General features: G+C 47.0%; 1 protein-coding gene and 1 long non-coding RNA gene across 5 annotated transcripts; one reads left to right on the top strand and one right to left on the bottom strand.

Moving 5' to 3' along the window:
• Positions 1-324: 324 nt before the first annotated feature.
• DRC10 (dynein regulatory complex subunit 10) lies at positions 325-19,485 on the bottom strand. 4 transcript variants are annotated; one of them, XM_074321956.1, is made up of 6 exons: positions 19,351-19,439; positions 18,281-18,380; positions 6,738-7,558; positions 3,942-4,175; positions 2,259-2,330; positions 325-794 (listed from the first exon to the last, which is right to left on the bottom strand). In XM_074321956.1, exons 3-6 carry the CDS (start codon positions 7,464-7,466, stop codon positions 498-500), a joined length of 1,332 nt encoding a protein of 443 aa, XP_074178057.1. In that variant the 5' UTR covers positions 7,467-7,558; positions 18,281-18,380; positions 19,351-19,439; the 3' UTR covers positions 325-497. The 4 variants fall into 4 exon arrangements, with proteins under 4 accessions (XP_074178057.1, XP_019589467.2, XP_074178058.1 ...); XM_019733908.2 differs by lacking the exon at positions 18,281-18,380 and having other exon boundaries at positions 19,351-19,485; XM_074321957.1 differs by lacking the exons at positions 18,281-18,380; positions 19,351-19,439 and adding an exon at positions 8,634-8,764.
• Positions 4,182-10,699, top strand: LOC141569286 (uncharacterized). The gene is made up of 3 exons (XR_012492794.1): positions 4,182-4,464; positions 7,146-7,332; positions 8,095-10,699. It is a non-coding gene; the product is annotated as an uncharacterized LOC141569286 (long non-coding RNA).
• Positions 19,486-19,760: the final 275 nt, after the last annotated feature.

Genomic DNA, 19,760 nt, shown 5'->3' with positions numbered 1-19,760 from the left:
TCAGGACCTCCGAGTTTCCACAGTGCTGGATGGGGGAGAAGTGGACAAATGGACTATCCCAGGGCAGGGGCGAGGGCGGCGTGAAGACCCGTTTCTCCTGGAGTTGCCTGCCTGCCCCCAGGCTGCACTGGGCAATCCTGGTGAGTGGTGTGTCCCTCACAGCCATGGCAGTTTCCGGTCTGGGAGCAAGGGGGCTCCAGCCCGGGGTCAGCCTTCCCACCGAGGCGGAGGCGAAAGGAAGGAATGGTTACGTGCTGACGCCCCGGCCTACGTGCACTCATGGTAACGGCATCGGCAAGCTCAAACATGCACACAGCCAACAGCCCTGGGTAAAACGAGGTTTACTTGTAGAATGTGCTTTAAAACAGCTTTTCATTTTGAAAAAGCATTAAAGCCAGCATCGCGGGGCTCCCTGTTCCAGTGGTTTCCTGGCCTGCTCTCCGGGAGGTGAGGGGCGCAAAGGGTACAGGGGTCAGAGCTGGCTGGGGGGAGGGGCCTCATCTCTTGCCCTTGGCTTTCCCCTTCTTGACCTTCGCTTTGCCCTTGCCCCGCTTCCTCTTCTTGGACCTGAGCATGGAGCGGACCAGGTAGCCCTTCCACACGGCCTGGATGAGGGTGGCCGCCCGCACCATGCGCAGCATCTCCTGCTCGGCCTCCAAGTTCTTCTTGGAGTTGATCTCCTGCTCAGCCCGGATCTGGGAGAACTCCTCCACCAGTGCGTTGTGCCTATATTTCAGCTGCTCCAACTGGGCCTGCTCCTCCTTGTGGATGACGTCCAGCTCCTCGTACTCGTCCTGGGGAGGGTGGGGGAGGGGTCACCAGGCATCGGGCCTGCCTGCCGCCCTCCTCTGCACGCACCCCCACCCTTCCCAAAGGGGCTTCCGCCCCAGCAGTGCCACCTGCACTCAACCCTTCTGCCTCTGAGGTCCGAATGAGGATGGAAGAGGTGATGAGGTCCAACCTAGCTCGAGGCGGGACCCGACTGAAAGAATTTCAGGAACGAGGAAAGAACACGGCTTGTGGGTTGGCCAGACTGAGTTTAAAGCGCAGCTCAGCTGCACCTGAGAGTCTTCGCCCTTCAAGCCTTCATTTTTCCTCATCTGAAACATGGGGACAGTTCCCAACCTGGGGGCGGGGTGGGTGGGAGCTGTTTCTAGGATTAAATGATGGATTTCATTACTGGATGTGATGCCAGGCACACAGTGGGGACATAAAAAAACGCCAGCTACTGCCACTGAAGCTGTCCGTTTCACAAAGATACCCAGAGCCAAACTGTCTCCGGTGACTTGAGTGCCACAGTTCTCCCTTATGTCTAACTGCAGCCTCTCCTGCTGTAATTCACACCTAATCCCTCCCTCGTGCCCTCCCTTCCGCTAATGTTTACCAGAAGCGAAGGACTTTCAGAAGACAGAGTTGACCAGGAGTCCACCCCCTCTTTGGGACTAGAGAAAGCACAGCACAGGCTCCAAAGCATCCCTTCCTTAGAGCTCCCATGATCAGACAGAGCCAGACCCTGACTTGCCCTTCTCTGAATGACACACCTCACTTTGGAACACTCAGAGGCCGATGTCCCCTCCAGGGCTCACCAGACCTCCCTGGTCTGAAGCCAGCGCCATGGGCCACCAATGTTATCACAGAGCTGGGTAGAAGGCTTGAGGGTACCCGTTTTACAGGCTTCCATTCCCTGAGCACTTCCTCCAGGCCATATCCTATGCTGGGTCCAAGCGTTTGCGACAGTGGCGCCTCACTGAACCCATGGTCCCAGCACCGGGATTACTGCCTCTGCTGCCTCCCAGCACCTGGCACATCTCAGGCTCTCAGGAGACACTTTCTGAGTGACTGAGGAAGTGGTGGAGGCAAGCTCATGCCTGACTCCAGGGAATGAGCCCTGGTTTGGGGGGTGGGGAGGGCAGGAGGGCTGGTGCTGGCAGGAGCTGAAGGCGGGAACAGAGTTTGGGATGTGGACACTAGATGGAGCCAGGATCATTGCGTCTGGCGTCAAGCACATCTTACTGACTCACAGCTTCTGGCTCCTTCCTTTCCCACCTTCCCCCTCACTGATCCAGGTTAGACAAACCCTTGAGCCTAAGAAAGAGGTAGGGAAGGGGCCTGCTGCAGGCCCATGTTCCAAGGCCTCCCTGGGGAGGCCCAGAGCGTGGCACAGACCATGGACCATTTTGGGGCTTCTCCTCCTATCCCCTCATTCCTAGAGGATCTTGGGAAATATACCTGAGAGAGACATAGGCAGTGACAAATACCTGCTTTTCGCTCATCTCCATGTCATATTTCTGGATCCAGTTCTCGATTTCCGTCTCCACTTTATATTTCTTCTAAAAAAATCCAATTAGTCATTGTTCGGAGGACTCGTGCTAACAATAAACAGCCCTGAGCACTCTTCACATCAACTGGCCCTGGGGTAGGTGCTATACATGCCTCGCCTGTGAATCCACACAAGGTAGGTTTCTCTTCCATTTCATAGATGGGGAAGCGGAGAATCAGATGTGCTAATTCACTTGCTCAGGGTCACAGAGCTGATGGGTAGGAGAACCTGGATTTGAAGCCAGGGGACTGGCTCCAGAACATTCTAAGCAGAGGGAGCAGCAGGTGCAAAGGCCCTGGGGTGGGAAAAAGCTTGCGGTGTTTAAGGAACAGAAGTCGAGCCAGTGTGGCTGACATGGAGTGGCTGAGGAGGAGCATGGTCCCAGTGAGGGCAGAGTGAGAAGCTGTGTCACAGAGGGAGTATCAGCGGGGGAAGGAGTATGGATTCTAGTGTAAAGGAAGCCACTGGATAGATTCAAATGCAGGGGAGTGATGTGATCTAATCTTGTTTTTAAAAGATCAGTTCCTATATATACAATGGAATGTGATTCAGCCATAAAAAGGAATGAAGTACCAATAAATGCTATGTGAATGAACCCTGGAAGTATGATGCTAAGTGAAAGAAGCCACATACAAAAGGTATTCTAGAATTCCATTTCTACGAAGTGTGCAGAATAGGCAAATCCATAGACAGAAAGGAAATTAATGGCTGTCAGGGGCCAGAGGGTGGGGAGCAAAGGGATAAACTGCCTCATGGGTGTGGGGTTTTATTTTGAGGAAATGAAAATGTTTTGGAACTAGACAGAGGTGGTGGTTGTACAACACTGTGAATGTACTCAATGTCACTGAATTGTTCACTTTAAAATGGTTAATTACATGTTATATGAATTTCACCTTAATTGAAAAAGAAAAAAAAAAGAAAAACAAACCCCAGCTTCCTAATTCTACAGAGCAAGAGTTCTTAACTTGGGCACCATGGATGGGCTGGCTTTGAGGGGGCCTGTGACCCCCAAGAATTGTCCACCAGTGTGTTTATGTGCATTTATGCCCATGGTTTCCACCAGATGCTCAAAAGAGTTGTGACACTAAAATGAAATTGGGAACAAATATTAGAAAAGGTGCCCTTCATGCAGAAAGGGATTTGGAAGCAAGCTGGGTGCACACTGGGCCTGGGTCTTGACTGGGATGATGGAGAAGACAAATGAAGACATGTTATTGAGCACCAGCTCTATCATCTCATTGAATTCTTATAATGACCCATTAAGACTGACTCGATCACTTGCATTTTAAAGATGTGGAAACTGAGGCTCAGAGGGAGTCAATTGGCCTGAGGTTTGTGCGCCTCTTCATTTCCTTTGTACAGCAGTCGACAAGTGGGTTTTATCATCTCTGTGGCCTCAGAGGAGTTAGGGAACTTGCCCAAGGTCACCGAGCAGGCGTGCGGCAGGATGGGACCTGGTCTCGCTGGCCCCAGTCCCAAGGGACGCTGGCTCAATCCTGGGCTTCCTTTGCTCCCTGGGTGGCTGGGGCAGCCCTCCCCTGCCCTACATGCTGGACCTTTCTTTCCCCAGTCCCCTGCTCCAGTGGCTCCCTCATCCCTTCCTCCCTGTTTCCCAGGGCACCTTCCTCAGCGCCTGCTCCGCCTCGCGGTTCTCCATGAGCAGGTTGTGGAACTGTGACCGCAGCTGCTGGATCTCCTGCCGGGTCTTGGCCACCCTGGCCTGCGAGGCCCGGAAATCCGCCTTCTGCTGCTTGTCGGCCTCATGCTTCGTGCGAAGGTGGCTGTTCTCTGAGAACCTGAGCACCTGATGCAGGTGATTTTTCAGTTCTTGGATGACAGAGTTCTCTTTCTGCACCTGGGCCAGGAAGAGGAGGGGCTCCCTGAACACCTGTGTGACCACCCATAATCACAGGAGGAGCCGACCCCGACTCCGCGCTCCTTAGGGCAGGGCACACTGATCACCTCCATCTCATCCAGAGCCCAGCTTCTTGGCCACACCCCTCTACTTCCGGGCATGAGGGAAGGGCACAGGGTGATGAGCCAGGCCCAGGGAGAGGTCTGGAGGTCTGGAACAGCCACATGCTCCTGCCCAGGGCACAGCAGGGGACGGCGGAGTCCGCAGGGACTGAGTGTGATGCGTGAAGGTATGAGATAAACACACTGCAGCACTGCCACCAGCTCTCCCGAAGGGCCTGGCTTGTGACCTGCCCGGAGTCGGTTCTAAAATAGGAATGGGGGAGGGGGAGGAGGCTGTCTTGTAAATAAGCTTGAAAGGCTGACCACAAACACTAGAGTCTCCCTCTGAACCCACCGGTGCTTGGCTGGCCCGTGAGCTGGGGTCAGCTGGCAGCAGCGCTGCAGGTGGTCTGAGCTCGCATCCGACACACAGGGAGCAGGGAGGGAATGGGCGCCGTCTGGGCAAGCCTCTCCGTTGGGCAAGGCTTAATGCTCTAGGTGTTGGCTTTTAGAGCAGGGAGTATTATTAGCAATCCAAGCTTTCCTTGTAGACTCCGTAACATGCTTGACTGGTGTCACCCCCTCACTGAGGTCCAGTGACATGATGAAATTTGCTGACCTAGCAAAAATGGAATTTGACTTAGAAGCCCCAAACTGGTTCTATTACCCAAATGGGGCCAGCAAAGCCATTTGGGGCCCTCTCCCTGTCCCTAGGTGGCACCCTGCTAACCTATGAGTTGCCTCCTCTGATTGAGCACACAGGAGCCGGTCACCTCTCCACACAGCAAAGGGTTACTATGCCCCCCTTTTGTGCCTGGCTACTGGGGACACAGTGGTGGGCCAAAAGAGAAAAGGTGCCTGTCCTCTTGTAGGGGAGCCAGACCCAAATCAAATCATCAGCTAATCATCACTGCAAATATTTATCAACAAACTCTAATAAATGCCTTAAAGGACAAAAGCAGTGAGAACATAAGGAAGGGGGGCTGCCTGGGCTAGTGAATGGGGGGGTGGGGTGCAAATAGCTTCATAAGGCCTTGATCTCTCATCTGTCACCGGGATGAAAATGGAAGTGCCTGTGGCAGTGCTGGCTGGCTGTCCCCAAGATCCGTCTTCCTGGGAGGGCCACGAGGCAGAATGTTCTGCTGGGAAAGTGGCCCCAGCTACAGATCACCTTTCCCAGCATCCCTTGCCACTGGGTGTGGCTAAGAACTGGACTGTATGCTACTTCTAGGTTGTGTCCTTAAAGGGTAGGACCAAGCTCCCTGTTCCCCTTTCCTCCTTCCTGATGGTGGGACCAGCAGTGACATGATGAGGGAAAGCTGGAGCAGCCTTCTAGGTCCACAGTTAGAAGTCACGTGGGGGACAGCACGGTGGAAGAGAAACCAGGGGGAAGAAGCCTGGACCCCTGATAACTTTATGAGGCAGAGCTTCTATGCCAGCTCCCGCTTTTCCATTAGAGAGAAATACATTCCTATCTTCACTAAGCCACTATTGTTTTGGGTATCTGTGTTTTAGCAGCCAAATCTATACTTATACACCACCTCGGGACTTAGTAAGGCTTTATACGTAAAGCATAATACAAGTATGTGTCCCACATGGTTATTCATAGATTGGGATCGTTTCTCTCCTTAGTAATTGTTCTAGAGCTTCCACCCGTCCCACCTGCCCCTTGCCTTTGGAACAAAGACCACATTCCTTGATTAGGCCTCAAACCCTGTGTGATCGGTCCTCCTGCACCTCTCTCCAGGCCCAACTTTGCCCCCTTCTTTCTGGCTTGCTGGCAGTCTTTGGGTTTCTGAACCAGCCAGGTCAATTCTCTTCTCAGGACCTAGGTATACATACTGCGCTCCACCTGGGACAGGGGCCTGCAAACAAAGGGCCACAGGCTAAATCTGGCCAGCCACCTGCATTGGTAAATAAAGTTTTATTGGAACATAGCCCATTCACTTATGGATTGTTTCTGGCTGCTTTTATTGTTTCTGTATAACGGCAGGGGTAAGTTTAGCAGTTGCAACGGAGATTGCCTGGCTAGCAAAGCCTAAGGTTTTTACTATCCAGCCCTCCGTGGAAAGAGTTTGCCTACCCCTGGCCTGGAAGGTTCTTCCTTACCTCACCTGCCTGGCTCACTCCTTCTCATTCTTTATGTCTTGGCTTCAATGGCCCTGACCCTTTTGGTGTTAAGTTCGGATCTTCCGTAACACTGCCTGATAGTGTTATACTTACCCTTCATTGTACTTCTTAGAACTGTAATTAAATCAGCTCTTTAAGACCTACCTTCCCTACCGTGAACTCCATGAGGCTGGGACCATGAGGGCTCATTCGAAAGGCCTGGCACCTAGTAAGTACTCAAAACCATACTTGTGGAAGAAAAGAAAACAGCTATTTAAATCACAGAGGAAAAACCCAACTACCAAAAGATTTGAGCCCCTCCCTTAACTTGACCCGTACTGTGAAGCGATACCTCTGCATCCCTGTTCTTCAAGCTCTCCGCCAATTCACTTTCAAGAGCATCGATGACTTCTTGGTTCCTCTTGTTCTGTCTAGTGACATCCTGTATGAAATGAGCCTTGTCTCTAGCTTCCATGGGACTAGTGAGTAGCCTCTCAAACAGGAAACCCCGGAGTTCTATCAAGCTATCAATAAAACTCTGGGCTTCTGCACTTCTGCCCAGCGACTGCATCTGCAAGAGCCTGGCAGCCTGCGGGTTATTGAGCAAGAGTCTCAGGATGTTCTTGGTGGATTCTTTAATCTGCTGCCTAAGTGGTAGGAGCTGGGACTTCTGCTGCTGTATGGAGAGCAGGCGGCCTCTGAACCAGCCTTCGTCCTCGAACTCTTCTTCCTCCTGCAACCGCATTTCTTCATCCTGCAGGTAATTGACTTTGTCCAGGAGTTGCTGGCAGAGGTCCTCGTTTTCTCTCACTGCTTTCGTGATGTCCTCTCCCAGCATCCCCTGCAGACCCTCGTTATTGGATGCTGCAGATGACAGCAGGCTCACCACCTCCACCTTGCGGATGGTCTCGTCCAGGACGGACACGATCCTCTTGGTCTCAATGGTGGTCAGTTTGCTCTTCGAGGGGACCAAGGATTTTAGTGGGGAGGCTGGCTTTTTGGATGGCTCTGCCATCAGCCTTATTCCGTTGCTATCGGGGCCTTTGTACAGAGGGGCCAAGGCGAGGCTGTCTAAAGCCATTTAGTGAGCAGCCTTCTTTGTCTTTGTATGTCCTGGGAGACTGAGACTTTGGTAGCCTGGGTGGGTCTCCTGCTTTTATTATCCTTCACACCCTGAAAAAGGAAGGAGTAAACAGTTACTAGAGCTGTGCAGACATCACGATGGCTGGTGTGGCCACAGTGGCCGTAAACTTGCCATTGAAAGTTCAGTTCAGGTCTTCTGCAGCTTTTACACAGACCCTCTCACCGGAAGCAGTTTTGAGATTTGTGATAGTGTCAGAGCCACACAGGTAGGACCAAGGGTGGATCTGGGTCTCGGGCACGTGTGCCAGGCGGGGACCAACCAGGAATGCTGACATCATTCTAAGTATTCAAACACAGAAAACTGGGGACGCAGTGATAGAAGAGTTGAGAGGCCGACCAGGGCAAGGTGAAGCCCCCCCAGTAATTGTTAATGGCAGGAAGTCACCACAAAAGGAGGAGGTAGGAAGCTTGGGGATCAGGGTCACCCAGGGGAAGCTGGAAGCACAGCCACTTCCTGTCCTGGAGGAGCTAGAAGAGCAGAGGAGCTGTGGCCAGTGCTGGAAATGCAGCCCAAAGCAAAGAGAGGGGAGAAATACTCTGACTTCTCCCTTTATCCCGCCCTCCAGTCTAACACCAGTGCCTCCCATTGGCCAAACCCTGTGAGAAACCAACTGACAAGGGAGCCTGGACAATGCAGCCTGCTGGGGGCAGCAGACGGAGACACGAAGCAAACAGTGGAGCCCAGAGCAAACAGGACCAACCTAGCATCCTGGCACTGGTGCTTAAGTGTGAATTTTAAAAATCGGGGTGTGGTGAACAATGCCTTGGAACTACAATTAAAAAAAAAAACTGTTTCACTAAATGCAAAGTTATATCCTGGAACGGAAAAAAAGGACGTAAGTAGGAAAACTGGTGCAGTCCAAATCGAGTCGATAGTTCAGCTAATAGCATTGTGCCAGTGTGAATTTCTTAGTCTGAGAAATGTAGCAAGAAATGTAAGATGTTAACATCAGCGGGAGCTGAAGGCAGGGTGGACGGGAATTCTGTATTATCTTTGCAACTTTTCTGTAAATCTACAATTACTACACAATGAAAAACTTATTTAAAAGGCTGCTTCAGAAGAATCTATGGCGGCAATCAGAAATCAATAATTTGCATTGCCTACATGGCATGATGGCTAAGAGAAGTAGCTTTGCAGCAGCCCCGCTTGGATTCAGATCCTTGCTTTGGAGACCTTGGGCTGGATATCTAATTCCTCCTAAGCTTGAGCTTCATCGGCCGTAAGACAGGGATCTTCAGATTCGATGGGGACGTTTCTGGCACAGGCCCGGACATTCTAAGTGCTCAATAAATAATAACTAATATTATTAGCCCAGGGAAACGGAAATCCCAAGTCTAGCACTTGAGTGACTTCCCAGTCTGAGTCTCTGGCTCCTGCTGGAGGTCCAGATATATCTACCGAATGCCTGCCGCCCAGGATCGGCTGGGCTCCCAACATACTAAGATGGACCCCCCCATGTGCTCGCCCCTCACCCTGCTCCCTCTTTATCTCTGCCTTGATGATCAGCAATTCTGCCATCCTCGTGGCTCAAGTCAGAAACCCGAGTGCCACCCCTCTCTCTTCCTTACCCCCTACATCCAATCTGCCACCCTGTCTATCAATGTTCTTCCCTCCACAGCTCCTAGTCCATTTCTTTCTCAGCAGCCTCTCTGCCACTACGGGCCTTATAATCTCTCACTTAGATGATGAAAGAGCTTCTTAACGGGTCTGCTTACATCTGCTCCTGCTCCCTGCAATAAAGATCATCCCTGTAGCCATCTATTCTGGTATTTATTGAGCGCCTGGGGATATAAAAGAGATGCAAGGGATGGTTCCCGTCCTCCCAGGGTTTATAACCTAGTTTGGAACATGAAACAGGCACACACAAGGGTTCAGCAACCAGAGGAGGAAGGGGAGAAAGTTGTAGTCACAGAGTAGGTCGTGACTATGACCAGCCTCCAACCCCAGAGTGGGGACTTTGTCTTGTAGGAAACTGGGATCCACTTTGATTTCAGGAAAAGTGTAACAGGATAAAATCAGGTTTTTGAGCAAGATCTGTTGTATGGATGATTTCTAGGGAAAGGGCTGGTGGTGGGTAGGTAGGTTGAGATATTATAAACCTTCCACCCAAGGGCCTTTTGCACGTGCTGTTTCTTTTTCTTGAAACACTCTTCTCTGTCCTCCTTGTCAAATGTATTCATTATACCCAGATCTCAGTTCAAGTGTTTCTTCAGTGAAGCCTTTCCTGGGCTTCCAGGCTGGGTCAAATTCTCATTATAGGTTCTCATAAGGCCACGGCCCTTTGTGGCAGGCACCATCCCCCATCCCAAACTCCTTCCCTCTTGCTTGCCTCTGCTTGTCGAGGCTGGAAATACTTAACGTTCACCTTCTTAGCCTCCTTTTCAGCTAGGAGTGGCTATAGACACGGTTCAAGCCAGGGAAATGGAAAGGAGGAAGAATCGATGGGACTTGATGAGTGAAAGACAGTTTTGAGTTTAGGTGACTCGGAGAGAATGGTGGGGTCCTTGAGACACTAGGGAAATTGGGAGAGGGAGTTTGGAAGGGAAGACAAAGAGCTCAGTTTTAAATTCATTGAGTTCTAGCTGTCATACCTGGAGTAGACCGCGGACAAGGTGTGTTGGCCTACCCGTGATCCATTTCCTCTTTGTCAGGTGACAGCACCCCAGTTCTCCTTTGAGGAACTCATCCACTCTCCCACTGTGTGCAGTCTTGGTGGGACTGCCAGTCAAAGAGCCCTGCTTCCTTCCCCCTGGGAATTCTGAAGAATGCCCCACGGATGGGGAAATGGTGGAAGCCAATTCATGCCAGTGGCGGGTTCCTGAAGAGCCTGCTACCAAGAGCCCCAGAACCTGAGGTTCATCAGCTTTGCCGTCACCCTTTTGTTTTGCCAGGGTCGGTTTCTGTTGCTTGCAATCAAAGAACCCTAGCTGACAAAATATTCTAGGCAACTGACAACACAAGTTGCCTAGAGGGGAACTTGAGGGGGCTCCTGAGAGACCTTGGGGATGGAGACATAAATGCAAGGGAGAGGAAGTGACATCTAAAGCCATGAAAGATATCTTCAGTTCACCAAACCAGAGAGTAAACAAAGAGAAAGGGAGGGAGTCACCTTAAAGTGACTAAAAACAAGGAAGAAAGGCGGCCAGGTCAGGGACTAAGGGTGCTTTGTTCCTTGGCCAGGTGGAATGGGTCCCAAATCAGAAGCCTCTGGAAGCTGAGGACTGAGTCCAGAAGGGTGTTATCCTGCATCTCTTTCATTCCTGCGAACTTCCTGCTCTCCGTTCCATCTCAGGAGTTCCTTCATGGCTCCCCCTGAAAGATAACGTTTTAGGGACAGCCATGGTGCTTCCTCCGCCGCTCTGAGGATGAAGGATCTTTGCCCCATGGCCACAGGATGAATGTGACCAAAGTGTTTAATGAACGCACTTCTCCCCATTGTCCCCCAAAGCTCTCAGGTATAAATCAAAAATGGCTGAATTCTTCAGAGATGGAGACTGGAAATGCAACATTATATGAAATGTTTCCAATTGGCTTTCAGCCAAATTACCTCTCGTGCTTTAAAGGGCAAACTTGTTTTCTTTTATTATGATGACGCCCATCAGTTCTTGACAGCTCATTTGGGGGAACAAGAAAAAGCCGGTGGAACTAGGATGAGGGGGAAATGCAGCTGACTCTGATGACAAAAATCATGGGAGAATCTCTTTTCCTTGAATTCTAATATGATCATTTCACGTCCTTTTTAATACCACCAACCTTAATATCTAAATCATTTCCAACTTAAGCCTCTCCTTTGAAAATTCCTGCCCTGAGAGTGAAGCAAGATTGTTAATGGATGGGGAACTTTAATTGGATCTTCCCTTTATTTGTCATTAATTCTGCTTATGAACTTTATAAATGGAAATATATCTTTATTATGCAAATTATACCTCGTCTTCATTCAAATGGGCTGGTTGGATATTTTATTACTTTCGCTATCAGAACATGATTAAAAAAAAAAAGGTTTGAGATAAATTGTATTTTTTTTCCCTGGGGAATAAAATGGGGAAGAAAACCCAACACTTACAACTGCCCCACATATCCAACACTGGTACGGGGAGAAGTCAGAGGGTGTTCTAAAAACGAGTGTGTGTCTGTGTGGGGGGATCTCGTTTTAAGGAATGCCATTTTAATATTAGCTAACCTTTGAGAACCTACTATGTGCCAAACACTGTGCTAATTTTATATGAATTAATTCCTTTTTTCCTCACAACAGTGTTATGAGGTAGGTGCTTTTATTACCTCCATTTTATAGATGAGAAAAGGGAGACAGAGAGAGGTTGGATGTTTCTATTAGTTTACAGCTAGTAAGTAATAGCGCTGGGATTTAAGCCCAGGAGCCTGTACCCCATAACCACTATTCTGTCCAGTCACCCGCTTTTAAGATTGACTTCCACGGTGGACATAGTAGAATGATTCTTTGTTGGTCCAGTTTCCATGAGCCCTGTCAAGCAGAGACCTAGAGAACAGATGTATTTAAGATTCAGTCTGCTTAACTACAAATATGACTATTCATATTTGTTGTTTTATATATGTAAATACACACACACAATACTTTCTATACCACACAATGCTCCTACTGGTGTCATGTTCCCATGCGAAGACGCAGCATTAGACAGTTTGCAACAATAGAGCTGTCACTCCATCCCTTTCTCCTTAAGAAGGCTTATCAGAGTGCCAGTGAAAGCGACTAAATTATCTTAGGGTAAGCTTGGAATCATCTCTCATTGATTTTATACTTTTGAGTCCATCACTCACATACTTTGGAATTTACTGTCAACTAATTACCAAGAGATACATCATATCTGATCATGACACAGGGATCACAGGGCAGCACGATGCCACACCGTATGCAGCAGAACTGATGGAAAGAGGGCTTCCTCAGGGTGACTTAGTTCTAGTTCAGTGCTGCCCAAATCTCTCTCATTAGCATGCCACCTTTGGAATTTCTGCCAAATCTATAGACCAAATTGTACTATTATCAACTTAATTTTTTTTAAGTATACTTTTATCCTTAAGTACTTTACATTAAAAAGGAAACTTTCTATCTCTACTGTAACTGGAAAATCTATGTCATTTTCCTTAAGTAGAAGCTAATAATGTCTACATCCTGATATTATTTCATTCCAGCTAGATACTATTCCGGAAAAATGAGTCTGAGACCAGACCTCTGTTGTTAAAAAGCAAGATTAGCAAGTGGTAGGGAGATGTTAAAGATATACTAACAAAAAGAGAGAAGAGGCAAATTATTAATATCAGAAAGAAAAGAGGGGCCATCACCACTGATCCCATGTTAATATGACAATAAAGGAATATTATGAACAAATTGATGACCACAAATTTGATAAGCTAGATGAAATGGACCAATTCTTTGAAGGACACAACCTACCAAAACTCACATAAGGAGATAACCAAATGAGTCTATGTCTATTTCAGAAATCAATAATTAATAACCTTCCAAAACAGAAAGCACCACGCCTAGATGATTTCACTGGTGAATTCTACCAAATATTTAAGAAAGAAATTATACCAGTTCTCTACAATCTCTTCCATAAAACAAAAGCAAAAGGAATACTTCCTGATTCTATGAGATTAGCATTACTCTAATACCAAAATAAACACATCATAAGAAAGGGAAATGACAGGCCAATATATCTCATGACATAGATGCTAAAATCCTCAACAAAATATTCACAAATTGAATCCAAGAATACATAAGAACAATTATATACCATGACCAAGTAGGGATTATTGCAGGTCCACAAGGCTGGTTCAACATTCAAGAATCGATTAATGTAACACATCACATCAACAAGAAGAAAAATCACATGATCATATCAATAGATGCAGAAAAAGCATTTGACATGGGATTTATAGATGATGTAATACAGAATTGTACATCTGAAATCTATGTAATTTTACTAACAATTGTCACCCCAATAAATTTTAAAAAATTGACAATAACAAATACACTTTTAAAGATTAAAAAAAAAAGAAAAGAAAAAGCATTTGACAGAATCCAATACCCAATCATGATAACGAAACAAAACAAAACAAAACAACCTCTCAGCAAACTAAGAACAGAGTGGAACTTCTTAAACTTGATAAAGAAAATCTACAAGCATAGTGAATACAGTCGATAACATTGTAATAACTATGTATGGTGTCAGATGTATACTAGACTTAGAGGGGTGATCATTATAGCTAACATCCCACTTAATTGTGACAAACTAGAGGTTTCTCCCTTAAGATCAGGGACAAGGCAAGGATGTCCCCTCTTACCACTCCTGTTCAACATTGTACTAGAAGTCCTAGCTAATGCAATAAGACAAGAAAAGGAAGTAAAAAAAATCTGCATACAAATTGAGAAGGAAGAAATGAAAATATCTTTTTTTGCAGGTGACATGATTGTTTATGTAGAAAATCCCAAAGAATCAACAAAAACACTCCTGGCAATAAACAATTATAGCAAAGTTGCAGGATATAAGGTTAATATACAAAATACTTATTAACATCAAGCTGAGACTTTCTCATTGATGCAATGGGAATTAAGAGACCTGAAAAGGGTCTTCAGTACAGTCTTCTCATCATGGGAATCAATGTAAATAACTTCAGTGCCATGTGTACATCTTTTCTCAAACCAGATATCACTGAACCAACAAAAGCAATGAAACACATCCTCCTTTAGTACCAGCCTTCTGTTGGAAATTTACAGCACATGTATTCCTAGACAATTAAACATTTTCTCATTGATTCTTACTTAGCTCTGACTGAGATTTCATGCTTTCCTAGCTCCATTCCTGATATGTCCCATGACTTGAACAAAAAAGGGCTGCTTTCAGCTTAGATGTGAGTAAGCTAAGGAAGAATGGTTTGGGGTAGGAAATAAGGTTGGGGGTAGAGATGGCAGAGAGAAATTTTCACATGAGATGGAGCTCATGGTCTCTGTTTCTGTTTTTCTACCCTAGTGAAAAATGTACAATTTCTGTACGATTGCAGATTGAATAAAGCCATGTTGTGGAGTTCACAAATTTGCATAGCTTATGTGATATACTTTGACAGTTCTTCATGTTCTGAGAGGTTCAATTCCCACCCACCCCCACGCCCCTCGGCACCTAATGCTGTCTGCTTCATCCTTATGTTGTGCTTAGAACTCATAGAAGTCTCTAATGGGTAAGAGTCTGGGTTGTTTATTTCCAATCCCACCACTTACATACTGAGTTAATAAGGCAGAAGTTGTGTCTTTGATGCAGTAGGAATTTTCCTTTTAGCCTCAGGAAGATCCCACCAGCCTGCAAACCACACAACTAGCTTTCTTTAGAAGAACTCTATATGCTTTATCAGAGCCTTCCATGTCTAGAGAGGGGAAAGAGAGGGGCTAGAAAGGGGCCAAAAATTCACGATGAAGACTGCTATCCCAAGCAACCATCGCACATGAAGAGATAGCCAACCTAGAATTCCCAATAGGCCTATTTTCCCACAGGGAGGTGTTGGCACAATAGGATAATGTTATTTCACGAAATAGGTTATGTCCTGAGTTAGAATCAGAAAAAGAGTGTCATGGGCCGGCCTGGTGGCTCAGGCAGTTGGAGCTCCATGCTCCTAACTCTGAAGGCTGCCGGTTCGATTCCCACATGGGCCAGTGGGCTCTCAACCACAAGGTTGCCTGTTCAACTCCTCAAGTCCCGCAAGGGATGGTGGGCAGCACCCCCTGCAACTAAGATTGAACACGGCACCTTGAGCTGAGCTGCTGCTGAGCTCCGGATGGCTCAGTTTGTTGGAGGGCATCCTCTCAACCACAAGGTTGCCGGTTCGACTCCCTCCAAGGGATGGTGGGATGCACCCCCTGCAACTAGCAACGGCAACTGGACCTGGAGCTGAGCTGCGCCCTCCACAACTAAGACTGAAAGACAGCAACTTGAAGCTGAACAGCACCCTCCACAACTAAGATTGAAAGGACAACAACTTGACTTGGAAAACTAAAGTCCTGGAAGTACACACTGTTCCCCCATAAAGTCCTATTCCCCTTCCCCAATAAAATCTTTAAAAGAAAAAGAAAAAGAGTGTCATGTTTTAATAGTGAGAACTATGGGCCAAGGTTTGGCCTGTGGGCGGTTTCCCATCCTGGTACTCAGGACTTAGAATTTTAAAATAAAAGATTTAAATCTAACTTGTTTTTTTTCTTTTTCAGAGTTTAGGTACTTTTTTTTTTCTATCACCACTTTTGAGCTATTCCCCAATCCTCTCTTGTCCTTTCTGAGAACCCATATTTTGTGGATTGCATTGAGTTTGCAAAAGATTCCCAGGCCGGGGCTATAGCAGTGAATGCTGGAGGGGTTAACAGACAGGATCCCTTCTGTGGTGATAGCTCTGTGGCCACAGCTGCAATGCTGTCCTGTGCTTTGGAGACCGAGGACAAAGAACAGTGACCAGGGATGGGAGGGAACCTACTCCTGGGGAAAGATTTCTAAACTGCTAGTTACAATGAACAACTTGGCCCCAAATTGGCCACAGCTATAGCCCTGGGCAAATTTACTTACCTTCTGAGCCCTCATGTCTGAAACAGAAAACAAAAACATGAGCCTACTCAACAGTGGTTAAGTTTGTGGGTTCTGGTGTCAGACACATTTGGGGTTCAATCGCAGTTCATCCCCATTTCCTTGCTGTGTGCCTCTAGGCAAGTCGATCAACCTCTCTAAGCTTTGGCTTCTTGGTCTGCAAAACAGGGACAGTAGGAGGACCCACACTTGGTAGAACTGCTGTGTGAGTATAGAATGAAGTCCTGGCTCAATAATGTTTAGCTTCTATTACTTTTATTATGATTTCAAAAATGATACAATTTAATATTAATATCTGGATACTTCTTTTTTCCTCAAAACAGCGTGTATGTTTTTGTGAGAAGACTTTATAAAGAGCCAAAGTGGAACCACTTTTTACTATTTCTGTTTTTAATTTTTCTGGTTTCTATATTATTCATGTTTTTCTGTTAGTGATGGAGGAGAACAGAGATCCACCAAACTCCTCAGCATTCTCCAGTTTCCTCCTTACAAGTGAGTTCATCATGATTTTTAATTCCTCTTTTGGTTACAGTGTGGCTTTAGAAGAGTTTATTTCTGGTTATATCCAATGGTAGCAATGGATTTAGAATTCTTCTCACATAAACTTCCCTTACTTAAAAATTTATTTAAATTATAAACTTATAAAATGCAAAACACTGGCTTTTCCTGGCTGACAGGTTATGTTGAAACCAAGGGTTGTGGCCCGTTAGTGAGTGAAATCAATTTGCCAGTTAAAAATAAATGAAAGTGAGTAGAAAACATTAAAGTGCGTTGCATGTATTAAGTATTCATTTGTAATTAAACACGTGTCTGCTGTGTGGAGAAGGAAAATGTATTTCTTTGTCTAGTTTGTGGTTAAAAAAACAACCTGTGTTGGAAAGCCCTCATGTCAAAGGTGTTACATTGGTAGTAGGATATAACCCGCTGCTATTATTTGAGAGCTAAGGTCAAAGAGATACTTTTTGCTGATGCTCTGTATTTCAAATGATCTTGGTTTTTAATCACTTTTGCTTTCAGTTCCACCAAGTAGGGCCTGCAGGGAAAAGGTGTGTGTGTGTGTGTGTGTGTGTGTGTGTGTGTGTGTGATTTGCCTTGCATAAAAATGCCAGTCTAGAACAGGGTTTCTCAACCTCCACACTATTGACATTTTGGGTCAAATGATTCTTTGTTGTGGGGCTGTCCTGTGCATTGCAGGACGTTTAGCAGCATTCCTATCCACTTACTGGATGCCAGTAGCATCATCCTTCTACTAGTATCTGCTGACCAGTTGAAGACAGAATGTCTCCAGATATTGCCAAATATCCCTTCGGTGGTAGGGGGGGTGCCCCTGGTTGAGAACCACTGGTCTAGACCACAAAGACCTTGCTCTGCTATAAAACTCCTAGACTCCCCATCCCAAGTCCAGTGCTCCATCCAGCTTCGATGGAAGGCTTGTCTAAGTCTGGCCCAGCTCTATGGGACAAGCTGCCACCCGTGCCACCTAAAGCCACCATCAGTTACAGGACCAAGAACAGATTTCACAAGGTGGTGTTAGGAGACCTGGGTGCACCACTCGCCTCTGCCAGAGGCTCTGGGAATAAGTGTGGGCAAATCCCTTATCTCTGTGGCACTTGGGGATAAAACACCTGTCCTAGCCACATCAAAGGGAGCTGGGTGGAGGAGGGATGATTTGATAGATCCCTTTGGAGAGTTAAAAGCCCTCTTCAAAGGGAAGTATTATAATATGTTCAGGCATGAATCAGGTGGTACATCAGCCTCATTGCCCCCAAGCTCTTCTCTCCCGGGGTGGGGGGGAAAAGGAAAGTGCATGGGGGAACCTAGCAATTGACTCCCCCCTTAATTCAATTTTCACTGCAAACCAAATGAGAACCCCAAGCTAAAACCCAGCATTTTCATCTGCCCATGTAGACCTGGAATATGTTCCCAAGAGTACCCTCACCCAGAGCCAGGGCAGAGCTCTGTCTCGGATGTCCTGGAGGCAGGAGATTGATACTAAGACTCTGCAGCCTTTGTTACAGCTCCTTTCAGTCAAAGGGCTGTTTGGGGCTTTCTGGATGGAGGGTGAAGTCTGGGAAGGGCATGGTGGGCTAGATTCTTGCTTTCCGCTAACAACATTTCATATTCAGACAAGGCATAAACAGTGACCTCAGAACTCACCCCTTCTCACTCTTGACTTTCCCACCATTTTCACTCCTTGGCCGTTTGTCCTGTCCTGTCCGGGTTATCCCAGTTATGAATCTCACTTCCTCTTGATCACCTTACAGGGAGACCAGAAAATAAGAAAGTCTCCCTGACTTGATTGATTAGAAAATTCAGCTATCACAACCTTCCCTCATTGCTTTTTGAGGAGAGGGTTTGTTGACCTCCTCATTCCATCCTTCTGGAAGGGCATCACAGCAGGGTAATTTTAATTTACCTGTATATTACATTTGATTCATGTCTATCTCTCACATGAGACAAGTTCCAGGAGGAGAGGAATGACGTTGGTTGTACGGATTGCTCCACCCCAGCATCTAGTAGTAAGTACTACTCAGCAAATACTTGTTGAATAAATGAATATTCAAGATATGGAAAGAGACAACTCTGTTGTTGGAGCTATTTTAAGCAGGCAGAGTAAGGGATGGTGTTCTAGGGGAAAAGCTGCTATGGACTGAGCACTTACTATGTTCCTCCGTTCCATGCCAAGCTCTTCATTGCTTCCCCTCATTTAATCCTCATAGCAAACCCTGTGTCTTATATTTGTAAACGACATCATGTTAAGGACTGGGATGGGGGTTAAGTGTCAAAGTTAGCACAAAAGGCAAAAATTGGCATAATCAAAATAACCTAATTTAAACACTCACTCAAGTGAGATGCCTTTCATTGAATACTCACCCTGGAATCCATGGCCATTGGGTGGAATGGAAGGAGACTTACAAACTATCCTCTCACCCCCAGCATCTATATTTGACTTGAAATTAGGTAACTCTGGTGTGACTCCATTTGACTCCACGTTTTATGGATGAGAAAGCGGGGCCATGAAGATAAGTACATCGAAGATGTCCACTGATCCTTGCAGGTGGTCGAAGGGGAGGTAAAGGGGGAGGCAGGGTCTGGAGAGCAGGGTCCTGGGGCGGGGACGGGATCGCAGTGGGGACTATTGATTCCTCAGGGAGCCAAAGACAGTGAGCTGGTCCCCATTCCACATCTCTCCTTCATCCCCAGCGTTTCCCAACCTGGTCACTCACCTGCTCCAAGTGCTCCAGGTTTCTGTATTCACAGTTACCTCCGCTGTACCTGCGTTGCTAGGTTACCCGCCAAACTCAGAAGGAGGGACCCGGCGTCTGATTGATTTTTCTTTTTCACCATTTAATAACTCGTTCGGCTCAGTTCGTCCCACCTTCTGAGGCCTGACCAATCAGGGGCACTGTCTCTCTGACCCTCCACCAATTGAAAGACTCTGGAGTTGGGCAGAACTAGTGAGGATGGGAGAATGGGTGGGGGAAAGGGGAGGAGCTTCTTAGTCCCGCCCCTGCTCTAGAAGGCGGGCAGGGAATCTTGCATCGGCAGCGGGCGGGAACTGGGGAAGGACGTGAGGCTTGACCAATTAGAGCTCATCATGGCAACCTAGGGAGCCAATAGGCTTCAGCGAAGGGGG

This window comes from Rhinolophus sinicus, linkage group LG16 (assembly GCF_036562045.2).
Source record: "Rhinolophus sinicus isolate RSC01 linkage group LG16, ASM3656204v1, whole genome shotgun sequence".
Taxonomy (NCBI): Eukaryota; Metazoa; Chordata; class Mammalia; order Chiroptera; family Rhinolophidae; genus Rhinolophus; species Rhinolophus sinicus.
The sequence above is the reverse complement of the archived record's forward strand: the minus strand, read 5'-3'. Positions and strand labels throughout refer to the sequence as shown.

Bases quoted from the DNA above. Each gene is read 5' to 3' on its own strand.
- DRC10 (XM_019733908.2), bottom strand. From the start codon at position 7,466: ATGGCTTTAGACAGCCTCGCCTTGGCCCCTCTGTACAAAGGCCCCGAT. The intron at 2,331-3,941 runs GTGCCCTGGGAA...GGATTTTTTTAG, and splicing joins CGGAGCAGGCGCTGAGGAAG to AAGAAATATAAAGTGGAGAC. The intron at 795-2,258 runs GTATTTGTCACT...CACCCTCCCCAG, and splicing joins TGGAGATGAGCGAAAAGCAG to GACGAGTACGAGGAGCTGGA.